Source organism: Neoarius graeffei, chromosome 7, assembly GCF_027579695.1.
Source record: "Neoarius graeffei isolate fNeoGra1 chromosome 7, fNeoGra1.pri, whole genome shotgun sequence".
Lineage (NCBI taxonomy): Eukaryota > Metazoa > Chordata > Actinopteri > Siluriformes > Ariidae > Neoarius > Neoarius graeffei.
Window position 1 is genome coordinate 56,748,965 of NC_083575.1, and position 13,007 is coordinate 56,761,971.

The following is a 13,007-nucleotide window of genomic DNA, read 5'->3' on the forward strand; positions in this document are numbered from 1 at the left end:
TTGTTTTAGGTCATATTTATGCAGAAATGTAGAAAATTCTAAAGGGATGACAAACTTTCAAGCACCCCTGTACAACTAAATTAAGTCAAAACAAATTAATTAATTCAAGTTGTTCCAACAAAATTCAAGTTCTACAATCATGAAAAGATCAATGCAAACTGCCTTATTTATTTTCTTAAATTATGAAGCCACTTACCACTCAAATCAGTTGTCACACTTCAAATGCCACGTCTGCATTTATTCACATTCTGAACAATTAATAAGCAGAAATCAGATTTGCCTATGCCATGAAATCCTGATATAACTTAAACTTCCTGCATCTTTTTAAGTTTAAATAAAATGTATTGCAGAAGAAGTGATGATATCGAGTTAGTTAGCTGGCAAGCAGGATGGGGCTGCTTATGGGCCTGCTTCTCTGCAAACAGTAATGGGGCACTACACATCGAAAGAAACAAGACCGAAGCCTTTGCATGGCCGAGCCAATCTCTTGCCTTGAATCCCACTGAAGATTTGTGGAGGATTTTGAAATTGAGTCCTCATATCCTTGGAGTTGACAATTTGCAAAGAGGAATGGGCAGAAACCGAATTGGACTGCTGTGAAAACCTTATTAATTCTTACCATAGATGTCTCAAAGCTGCACTTGTCAGAAACGAGAATTGTTTTTCAACAAAACCCTAACGATGTTTGTTTGTGATGTCCAGATACTTTTTCCAATCAAGTTTGTTTTTAAATATGTCTTTTGTTTATGGTTATGAGTGCCTACTTTTGTTTTTATCAAGCTGGATAAGAACTGATTGATTTGAAAATAGTTTGTATAACCATTTACACAAATTAGCTATTCATGGAAAGTGTAATTTTAGAAAAATATTTGTCTTGCTCATGCTCCTGTGTGTGTGCAAATTGTATGCATAAGAAAACAACTAAAAATCAGGTGATTAGCTGTAAATATCATCAGTTGCATGCTCTCCTTCTTGCACAACATCCATGCAAGCAGCATTCCGGGAACTGCAAACAGTGTCTGCGGAGGGGAATTTCCTTAAAAATGAAACTTGCATTGTTTAGTCGGCTTGTTTTAACAAGCTAATGCATTTGGCAAAGTTTCAGCTTTTTGACCTGTATTCTTTATTGGGAATATTCAGTCAAACAAATGTTAGAAAATGGAATGAAGTATATTGAGCTTTCTCATTTATTGATTTTGAAGATGATCTCTTCAAAACACACTTTCTTGTGTTCCAACTAGGAATGGAAATTTCAAAGATATTTGAAAAGCCCTGAAACACCCTCTTTCCTGCCCCACCCAAAATACACACACATCTATTTTTTATAGAGTATGAGGACGGCCCACCTGAGTTCCCAGAACAGTATCAGCGAGTGCACAAAGGTATTCCTGGGTGGTGCCTTAGCGTGTAGAGGCTGTTGAAATTTGCTGTTTTTAAATGCCATAGTCACTGTGCTAGTTAATATTACCTACCTGAATCAGGCATTATTCAGCAAACCACGTGTTTTTACTCAAGTCTTTTTGAAGCACTACAAAAACAAATTGTACATAAATCTATTCAAGGCTATTAATGATCCGTCTTATTTATAAATTTTTATTTTTCACAAATCGATTATGGTCCAGGGGGCGGCACGGTGGTGTAGTGGTTAGCGCTGTCGCCTCACAGCAAGAAGGTCCGGGTTCGAGCCCCGTGGCTGGCGAGGGCCTTTCTGTGTGGAGTTTGCATGTTCTCCCCGTGTCCGTGTGGGTTTCCTCCGGGTGCTCCGGTTTCCCCCACAGTCCAAAGACATGCAGGTTAGGTTAACTGGTGACTCTAAATTGACCGTAGGTGTGAATGGTTGTCTGTGTCTATGTGTCAGCCCTGTGATGACCTGGCGACTTGCCCAGGGTGTACCCCGCCTTTCGCCCGTAGTCAGCTGGGATAGGCTCCAGCTTTTTATATATATATATAAAATATAATATATAATTTTTTTTTTTTTTTTTGAAAATGCAATTAAAACAATTTGGGTATAGTTTTACAATATTTAGTCTACAACTAATTCTAATTATAAATGCATATAACTAATTGAAGCTACAGTTTCTCATCCATTTGCGCATGCATGCACAATGCTCACTTTGCACTTGTCCTTATTTATAGTACTTGAATAGCTATAGAGTTGTTTTTTTTTATTTATATAAAATATAGTTTTATAATCTATTTTCCCTATAAATGCAATATGGGGAGCCTGAGGGGAAACGGTATTTCAATGCACTGTGTACTTGTATATGGACATTCATAATAAAGCTCTCTTGAATTCTCATAAAGAGGCAGCAATTTAATCTGGATAAAATTGTCTTGATTTTAACATTCTTCTCCCCCCCCCCTGCTTCTAGAAAGAAGAGGCCAGTTGAGTTCATCTGGCACCAGCCTCAAGTTTTTGTTTCAAACTTTAAGACATGGATTTTTTTTTTTTTAATTTTAGTTGGCCAGGAACATTGTTTCGAGTCTTGTTTTATATATCCACATGTGGAAACTGGCATAATTATTTTTGTTCATTTAAATGATCTTGAAATAAATGTTTCTAAAGACCTTTTGTGTTTTGCAAATAAACAATGTACATGAGGTCTAAAGATCACACACCTGCTTGGTTTTTTGAAAAGATACCGAGGGCTGTTTAGTAGACTTGAAGTATACATACCTATAGGACAAAAAGGCAAAGGATTTGTTTAAGCCACCCCCATTAGAGAGACCATTATTTTCTTTTCAGATTTGTAAATGTGTTGTACATCATAAGTTGGTATGGGGAGTAGTGAAAGTAGGATGTGAGTGTAAAAAATGGAACAGGAGACGAGACATTTTTTAGGAAAAGACATTTACAAAGGACAGGCCATACACTTCAATTGATCATTCCCGGAGGATTTTTATTTTTAATTGTAGAGACACCTTGGCTTTTTTTTTTTCTTATGCCATATTAGTATGGTATGAAAAGCCTATAGGATAAGACGGGCTGATTTTGCAGTTGTGCTTTAATATTAAACATGTAATTAGCATTGCTCTGATTGGCTAACATCTGTGAACAAGAACTGGCTACCACGCCCTTACTGCCAACACGTGGAGTTGTAGCTAAACTAAGAAAGTAAGCAATGGCTTCTGCAAAAGGATTACAGCCTTGTGTATTGAACCTGAGCCAGAAGAGGAAAATGAAGGCTTGGACAGCAAACTAGTGCCACAACCAAGAGGACAGGCTGTTTACTTTGGAGACCTGCTGTGAATATGGACACAGCCCAGCGCAAGATTTACATCCTCTTCCCTGGATTTTCAAGGGTCAGCAAGAGGTCACCGGATGCTTTGGTAGAGTATGCAGACTTGGTTTCTTTTGTGCATCCTGGAATAGCATGCTTGCGCTTTTTCCCCTGACATCTCTTCTTGTTTCTTCCAGATATCATTTGCTGAAAAACTACATAGAAGACTCTAGCCTTCTTGATGTAGATTGCTATGAGGGGTGGTACCATAAAGAATGAGGGGGGAGTTGTTGTTTTTTTAAACTGGACTCTATTTTCTATGCATGTTACAGCCTGGGAAGGTAATGGTCCACTTTGAAAAAGGCCAGCATGTTCCCTAGTCCCATAGAGACATTTCAAAAACAACAAGAAAAGTTTTTGGTGGCATGTTCCCTTTATTACATAAATCCCACCACTGTCTACTATACAGACGCAAAGTTTGGGAGACTCAGAATATCTGGACTCAACACAGTAAAGGAAACCCGTTGTTACGTTCCATTTCAATGTAGTCTGCTAGGAGGTTGCCTTTTCTCTTGTTAATACCACTTAACAGATTTTGGGAGGGGATGAAGAAGTTAGGAAGTTGGCAGGACCTCAGGTGTTGCTCAAAGTCCATGAGAATTTGCTCAAAGCAGTGCAAGAGTTCGCTGCTTTCCCACTCGCTGTCCTTCACTCTGGTAGCACAGGCATGAAGCAGTGTTGTCTTAGCATGGTACGAGCAGAGCTTGTCCACATCCTCCGGATGCTTCTCCTTCAGCTGTTGCAACAGGTATTTCAGAAGTTTCAGACACTGCTTTCTGTGAAATGGCACAGGTTTCATTGATTTATTTCTTTTGAAGGCAAAAAATAAATAAATACACTAGAGACTTAGGGTGTATTCAGACCAGGATAGTTCGATAGTTCACTTGCTTTGGTCCGAACCAAATGTTTTTTTTTATTTTTTCATTTTGGTGCGGTTCGCTTTCACACTGTACATTTTAGTAAGCAGACCAAAATCTGTCAACAAAGCCACGCGCCCTGAGGTCGTTCAGCTATTGGTCAGAGACGACACGCGCACAAAGCGTTAAGTTCAAAAGTAGTCATGGAGGCTTTCCGTGCTGTTATTCTTTTTAATCTCAAAGCTATATGTTTTTTCCAGTTTTTACTGTTTTCACAATTGTGCGATTACTATGCTGTTGTACAAGTAATTTATCAACGACGACTTCAAAGGGCAAGGCGGCTACGGAGGATAGCGCTGATGAGCGCACATCATGTTGTGACAGTTCTGGCTCTTCACGCAAGACGGAGGAGGTATGTGTCGGGATATTCACCTTATCCATCGTAATAGATGAATTTTTTTTGCGTTTTTTTAGTACCGCCACTTTTTGAAAGAATGTCCCTGATTTTAATGTAGGTCTGACGGAGTTTCTTCACTTTTAGCCAACATTGTTCTGGGGAGCGCGTGAACCCCTTCTCCTTCATTTTCTCACTGAATACAGCAGACACGTCGGCATTTTTGTGTGTTCTCTCCAAAAGCTCAGATATGTGGACATCTGCCCAGATATCTACAAGGGTACGCGTTTCTTCCTCGGCCCACATTTGCCCCCTACTCATTTTTTGTACTCTGTAGTCTAGCCTACCACTGGTCTGAATGACTGAACGACTGTTGTAAGGTTCCCTTGACAACCGAAACAGTGTTTGCACTTTGCGGTGGAGTGTCAAGACTCTGTTTCCCATAATGCTCAACAAATGACGGAAGCTCCCAAGGTACAAAAAAGCAAAACTGTCAGATTAGGTCCGGTCTGCTTTCACACCTCCAAAAGGTCCGCACCAGAGTTCCTTTGGTCCGGACCGAGTCCGACCTTGCAGCTCGGTCTCGGTCCGCTTGTTTGGTCTGGACCAGAGTTCGGTGGTTTGTATTCAGACCAACCCAAAAGGTCCGGACCAAGGGAAATTTGGTTCGTTTGGTCCGGACCAAACAACGTAGGTGTGAATACGCCCTTAGTCTATCATTGGAGCAGGTTTAAAGGTTCCATTTCAGTCATGTTAAAGCTGATTGTGTTATGGTCAGAAGTCTATAAGCCTTTAACCATATAGTGTATGATTTTTACTGTCATCGGGGAATTAAAAAGTGAAAGTGTCTTGCAAAAGTATTCATTCCTCTTGGTGTTTGTCCTGTTTTGTCACATTACAAGCTGGAATTAAAATGGATTTTTGGAGGGTTGGCGCCATTTGAGTTACACAACAGGCCTACAACTTTTAAAGGTGAAAATTGTCATTTGTCACAATAAAACAATTAAGATGAAAAAACAGTGGACAGAGGTACTTCACTCCCTTTTGTATGAAACCCCTAAATCAGAGCTGGTCTAATTGATTCACTTCATAAGTCACAATTAGTTAAGATCTACCTGTGTGCAATTAGTGTCACATGATCTGTTACATAATGTCACTGTCATAACCTGTTCTGGAAGGACCCTGAAACACAACTAAGCAAGCAACATGAAAACCAAGGAGCACTCCAAACATGTCAAAAACAAAAAGTTGTGAAGTATGGATCAGGGTTGGGTTATTTTAAAAAAAAAAAATCCCAAACTTTGAATATCTTAGGGAGCACCATTAAATCCATTATAGCTAAATGGAATGAACATCTCACCATTACAAACCTGATAGAAGGCCGCCCACCAAAACTCACCAACTAAGCAAGGAGGGCAGAGATGCAACAAAGACATAAAATAACACTGAAGGAGCTGCAAAGATCCACAGTGGAGATGGGAGTATCTGTCCGTAGGACCACTTTAAGCTGTACACTCCACAGAGCGGGGCTTTATGGAAGAGTGGCCAGAAAAAAGCCATTGCTTAAAGAAAACACGTTTGGAGTTTGCCCAACAGCATGTGATCGACTCCCCAAACACATGGAAGAACATTCTCTGGTCAAATGAGATTAAAATTGAACTTCTTGGCCATCATGGGAAATACCATGTGTGGCGCAAACCCAACACCCGGAGAACACCATTCCAACAGTGAAGCATGGTGGTGGCATCATTATTCTGTGGGGCTGTTTTTCATCTGCAGGGACAGGAAAGCTGGTTGACACTAAATACAGGGCAATACTGGAGAAAAACCTGTTTGAGTCGGCCAGAGGTTTGAGGCTGGGACGAAGGTTCACATTCCAGCAGGACAATGACCTGAAACATATTGTTAAAGCTACACTGGAGTGGTTTCAAAGGAAATATTTAAAATGTCTTGGAATGGCCTAAGCAAAGCCCAGACCTCAATCCAATTGAGAATCTGTGGCATAACTTGAAGACTGCTGTACACCAACACAATCCATCTAACTTGGAGTTGGAGTAGTGTTGCCTTGAGGAATGGGCAAAAATCCCAGTGGCTAGATGTGCTAAGCTAATAGAGACATACCCCAAGAGACTTGCAGCTATAATTGCAGCAAAAGATGGCTCTACAAAGTATTGATGGGGGGGTTGAATACCTATGCACAGTCCAGATTCCTGTTTTCATCTTATTGTCTGTGTCACAATAAAGAAGAAGCCTGTGTCACATGCACACTCAAGCACAGTGAAATTCATTCTCTGCATTTAACCCATCTGAAGCAGCGAGCACACGTACATACCCAGAGCAGTGGGCAGCCATACTGTAGCACCCAGGGAGCAGCTAGGCGTTTAGGTACCTTGCTCAAGGGTACTTCAGCCCAAGGCTGCCCCATGTTAACCTAACTGCATGTCTTTGAACGGTGGGGGAAACCAGAGCACCCAGAGGAAACCCACGCTGACACAGGGAGAACATGCAAACTCCACACATAAAGGCCCCCCGTCGGCCTCTGGGCTCGAACCCAGAACTTTCTTGCTGTGAGGTGACAGTGCTAACCACTATACCACCGTGCCACCCTAAAATTAAAAAATTTTCACCTTTAAAGTGGTAGGCATGTTGTGTAAATCAAATGGTGCTAACCCCCCAAAAATCCATTTTAATTCCAGCTTGTAATGGGACAAAACAGGACAAACACCAAGGTGGATAAATACTTTTACAAGACACTGTATGTTTCATCCGCAAACTGTTGCCACAAAGCTGGAAACACAATTATACAGAATGTCTCTGTATGCTGTAGTGTTAAAGTTCATATCACAGGTAAATGCAGGAGCAAGATCAATGTAATTCTATTTTATATAAAACTTTGGTCAAATGTGTCATATTTTGCATTTCGTGCAATTTTTTTACCTTGCACAATACCAGAAAAATTCAGTTGAAATCAAGCCATTTGAGGCGAATTGGTCCGCCTCTGAAAAAACTTGGCATTTGGATTTCCCGGCAAACATTGATTTTCGTGATGTCACGTGTGGGACACCTCCCTCTGAATCCTACGTCAGCGCTGGTTTGTTTATGAGAAAACGACCTGGTGGTTTTCTGCAAATTTCTTCAACGTTATCATGCAATTATTAAAATGGTTAACAGATGTATCGTAGGAGGGTGTAGCAACAATCTTGATGGGATTAGTACTCATCATTTTCCAAAAGACTGGACAATGAGAGAGAAATGGGAGCGCTTGGTCTACACAGGCTGTGCACTGAAACCGTGCAAAGCTCACGCAGCCTGCTGGCGCTTCCGCAGGTAACGTCACGAATCTGGCTCCAGAGTCCCTTGGGATTTTTCCAGACGCATTTTGTTATTTTATTTTTTTCTGCTGTAGACAGATGGCCTTGTGCAAAATTACCCTTCTGGATGAGTGCGTAAAGGGACATACTTTCATATTTTTAAAAAAAACAAAATTGGTCCAGAATATGCACTTTAAGAAGTACAGACATGTTCCATTGCCCCTGTGCAGAAATTGAAATCCATGAAGACATGGTTTGCCAGGGTTGGAGATGAACTACTCGAGTGGCCTGCATACAGCCCTGACCTCAACCCCAATGAACACATTTGAGATGAACTGCAATGGCAACTTCACACAAGGGCATCTTGCTAGACATTAGTGCCTGACCTCTTACAATCTTGTGGAACATACCCCCAGAACTATGATCCACAATCTAGTGTAAAACTTTCTCAGAAGAGTGGAGGCTGTTAGAGCAGCCAAGAAGGGAAACCTCAGTATTAATGCACATGGTTTTGGAATGGGATATTCAATACTCAAGTGTCCATGTACTTTCAGCCAGTGTATATACACTATATGATCTTATTTACTCACAAAATATTCACAAGTGCAGAAGTGTGTGTTTCTTTGAGTCTCTTGCACTCCCGATGGGTTAAAATGAGGAATTTTTCACTGGTCTGTTGAAATTTAAGTGTGAAAGTTAGGAGGAAAAGTGACTTTCAGCTTAGACATTCAACTAGCAGAAGAAGGGAAAATTAAGACACTGAGAATCATTATTCGTGACTGGTTAATACGCACTGGTCTCATTCAATAACTGGAGCACTGCATTTTATTTATTGATTGATGCACATAACCACACTTTGTTAGATTTTTAATCACCAATTAGAACAAGACCATTTTTAAAGCATATCCAAAATATTACACGTTACAACATGTAAGAGAGAGCCTGTAGCAGTTTCATTGGATTGTGTGTGTGAAAATTCACCTGCAGCATTTCTGTCCTCCCTCGCAGCAGGTTTTACTGTTGCCATGGTTTTTCAAGATGTACTTCTCCACATGTGAAAACGAAATTCTCCAAGCATCTGCCCACATCACACCAAATTTACATCTTTCCATCAGTTTACCATCAAGAGCCACGACTTTTCACTTTTAACTGTCCTACAAGCTTCAAAACTAAAAAAATAAATAAAAAGGTCAAGAGCTTCAGTTAATGTTCACATCAAACATCAGAATGAAGAAAAAAAAAAGTGTGATCCCTGTGACTGTAGTTGTGGTGTAGATGTTGGTAAAAGATGGAGGGGTTTGAGTATTTCATAAATGGCTGATCTGGGATTTTCACGCGTGTACGCGCACACGTCTAGAATTTACACAGAAAGGAGAGAACAATTTATAAAATACTCAGTCTAGCAACATCTATGCCACAATCAAAGTCCGAGTTCACATTTTTTTCCTTCATTCCGATATTTGATGTGAATGTTAACTATGGCAGCACATTAATGTCAAAACTAGAAGGTGCTAAAACACAGAGGGGGGAAAAATAAACCTGCAAGTTTTAACATTTCATGTGTGTAAATATCCCACTTGCGAGCACAGAAAGAAGAATTGTGCGCGCATTTATCATATATCATATATGCTCAAACTCTCTTCCTTCTCGATTTGATAGTTGTCCTCATGCACCAAGTGGATTACCTTCAGCTGCTCTCTGCTTGAGTGAAATTTTTTTCCACTCAGGTTTTGCCACAGGGGTGATGTTGACAGTTTGGGGCAGGATTGTGCCATTTCTGGCAGCGAATGCTATTGGTTGATGGCTCCTGGTTTTGTAATTGGTTATAGTCTACATCAATTTATCTGAGCAACATGGCACTGCGTTGGAGCGGATGATCTAGAGAGACAAGTCTGGAGTAGAGTACGTTGTTATGGCTGCATCTGAAGACTTAAGGAATTGACAGGTACATGATTCAGATTTCTACCTTCTTAGCAAAGATGTGGAGGGGTTACACAATACTAAATTGCTCACACAAAATACACTGCATTTCCCCAGCTCATCCTCTCCAACTCCACTGCTTCAACACAGTGCAGCATTCCTGAGAGAAAGGGCATGAGCCCGCCCCCCAAACTGTCAAAACCACCGCCATGTCAAAACGCAAGTGTAAAAATTTCACTCAAGCACAGACAGCAGCCGAAGGTGTAATGCACTTGGCACGCAAGGACAACTATCAAATTGAGAAAGAAAAGACACTCGAAAAGGAAAGAGACAGTTTGAGCATACATGTTTCACAATTGCACTCAAGTTGGATATTTACACACACTAAAACTTGCAGGTCTATTTTTTCACCTTATGTTTTATCACCCTCTAGTTTTGACATTAATATGACCCCATAATTAATTAAACATCTTGACCCCTATTCTGCATGATTTTTCCACTGTGCTGCAGCCACAACTGGCTGATTAGATAACATGAATGTGCAGGTGTACAGATGTTCCGAATAAAGTGGATAAGTGTGTAGTTGTGTGTTATCCATAGGCATGTGGACAGTGACAATTTAATAAGGTTACAATGTACAACAACGCAATGGATTTGAAATGAGATGTGATGGAAGTGTAGACTTTCAGCTTTAATTTAAGGGGTTTAACAAAAATATTGCATGAACTGTTTAGTAATTACAGCCATGTATTTTTTACATAGTCCTGCCATTTTCAAGGCTCAAAAGTAATTGGACAAACCAGCACAAGTATTATTTTTAATACTTGGCTGTAAATCCTTTTCAGTCAATGACCACCTGAAGTCTGAAACCCACTGAAATGACCAAATGCTTTGTTTCCTCCTTTGAGATGGCTTCATTTAAAATCAGTTGTGGTGGTGTACAGAGGCAAAATTAAGAACATTGTGTTACTGTCCAAATACTTATGAATGAGAGAGAGAGTAATCAAAAGTCTGGACACACCTACTCATTCATGTTTTTTTTTTTTTTTGTATTTTGACCATTTTCTACACTAGAATACTGAAGACATCAAAACTATTAACATATGGAACATAAATGTAATTACGTGGTAAACTGAAGGTGAATAGAAGGTGTGTCCAAACATTTGACTGGTACTGTATGTGTATAATATATTAGAAGAAAAATTATAGTGGTTCATTTACCTTTGGCCATAATTCCATCCTTCTCTACGGTGCCTCTTCCTTCATATTTAGGCACTAAATAAAACTCTCTCCATCTCTGGTCCATCTTCACTTTTTTGCTAAGCCAATTTTCTATGCTGAAGCCATCGTTAGTGAAAATGGGCCAGCTTGAGTGGACTTCCAGAGCAAGAACAAAATCGATAAAAATGTGCCGGCCATTCTTCTGCACGTGCAGAGTTACAGCTGGACAGCCGCCCTTCTTCCTCTCCAGTGTAACATTATCTACAACACACACACACACACACACACCTTTAATATGTAGCAGTTTCATCACCACCAGCAGTTAGTCATTACAGGATACTTCTTACACTGTAGTGCTTTCACAGCGTCCTTTACTTTCTCATGGAATTCTTTGAGCATTTCACTGGCCATGATGGTATTATCTTCCTTGAGAAACTTGTCTAAAGGATGTCTTTGAGTGTGCCGTTTCATTTTCACACTATAGAAAGCACCATCATCTGAGAAAGGCTGGAGGGTCACCCTGTCCACACGAACAGTCAGCATGACATCAAACTCGTCAGGCTCGCAGATCTATTATATATTTATTAACAAAAAAAAAACACCTGTTACAGTCAACATTCATGTTAAGGATCGAGACACAAAGATCCATCACTGTTCTTCAGATGTCTACAAGGTCACTTACTTTAACGTTTTCGTAGTAGCTTCCTGTCTTCAGAACGTTGATATCTTTGCACCAGTCCAGGTGCAGTTTCACATGCTCAGTGACTTTATTCTGGATGTCGTTGACGCATTTGGCGGATTCTGATCTCTGGCTTTTCTTTACCTTTAACTTTTCAAGAGCAGCCTGAAGGACTTTACCTGGATTCGCTTTCATACTGCTGCCTCTTTCCACTGAGCAGATAAGTGAGGTTTTCTTTTCCCCACTGTTTGCTGTTTTGGTCGTTCGTGTCTCTTCTGTAGATTGAGCATCACTTGGAGATCTCCTCAGACAGACTTCTGGACTTTTTGTTCTGGGGTCTGTTGTTTTGGTTGACACCGATCTCTGGCTTTTTTTTACGTTTTCAGGAGCACTCTGGAGATCTTTGCTCGGATTCTCTTCAGTGTGTTTGTCTCTCTTTGCTGAGCAGCGGGACGCTACTTTCTTCTCGCCACTTTTGGTTGCTTTGGGCATTTGTTGCTCTGCGGTACAGTTCGCATCCTTTGACTGTCCCCTCGGACGGACTTCTGGACTTTCCTGGACTTTTGAAGAGCGGCTCGCTTTGGTGCCCGTGGATTTCTTGTCTACCTTCTCCTCCTGTAGCGGAGCCGGTGGACTTTTAGCTGTAGACGCGCCTGGGTTCTCCTCCGGGACTTTGCGCGGTCTTCCTCTGCTGCTCATCGCGCTTCAGTGTCTGGAGCTGTGCGTAAAAGACCGGAGTAATGCGGAAATGGTGCTTATAAATCAACCAGGGGAGTTCCAGTGTCAGGCCTTTCAGTTACAGATTTTGGGCTACACCCTGCATTTCCGAATTTGGGCTTTTTCCGCCGTGATACAGGGTAATGTGGGCTTTTCTGCACGCGCAAAGTGCTGTTTTCCCCGTGCTCTGTGTTTAAAGTGCATATCACGGGTAAATTCAGGAGCAAGATCAATGTAATTCTCCTATTTTATATTAAACTTTGGTCAAATATCTGTAACATTCTGCATTCTGTGCATTTTTTTTATACCTTGCGCAATACCAGAAAAATTCAGTTGAAATCGAGCCATTTGAGGCGAATTGGTCCGCCTCTGAAACACCTGGCATTTGGATTTCCCGACAAACATTGATTTTCGTGACGTCATCTGCGGGACTCCTCCTTCTGAATCCTACATCAGCGCTGGTTTGTTTATGAGAAAACGATTTCTCACACACACACACACACACACACACAAAAAAAAAAACGACCTGGTGGTTTCTCTCTCACACTAATAAAAAAAGACCTGGTGGTTTCTCTCACACTAATAAAAAAAGACCTGGTGGTTTCTCTCACACTCTCTCTCACAAAT

At 40.8% G+C, this 13,007-nt stretch overlaps 1 protein-coding gene across 2 annotated transcripts; it reads right to left on the minus strand.

Annotated features, from left to right (window-relative positions):
- Window positions 1-2,879: 2,879 nt before the first annotated feature.
- On the minus strand, window positions 2,880-12,565 carry cgasa (cyclic GMP-AMP synthase a). 2 transcript variants are annotated; one of them, XM_060926041.1, is made up of 5 exons: window positions 11,667-12,531; window positions 11,332-11,554; window positions 10,985-11,245; window positions 8,825-8,921; window positions 2,880-4,057 (listed from the first exon to the last, which is right to left on the minus strand). In XM_060926041.1, the coding sequence occupies exons 1-5, from the start codon at window positions 12,360-12,362 to the stop codon at window positions 3,724-3,726; spliced, it is 1,611 nt and encodes a 536-aa protein (XP_060782024.1). In that variant the 5' UTR covers window positions 12,363-12,531; the 3' UTR covers window positions 2,880-3,723. The 2 variants fall into 2 exon arrangements, with proteins under 2 accessions (XP_060782024.1, XP_060782025.1); XM_060926042.1 differs by lacking the exon at window positions 2,880-4,057 and adding an exon at window positions 8,033-8,516 and having other exon boundaries at window positions 11,667-12,565.
- Between the last annotated feature and the right edge of the window lie 442 nt (window positions 12,566-13,007).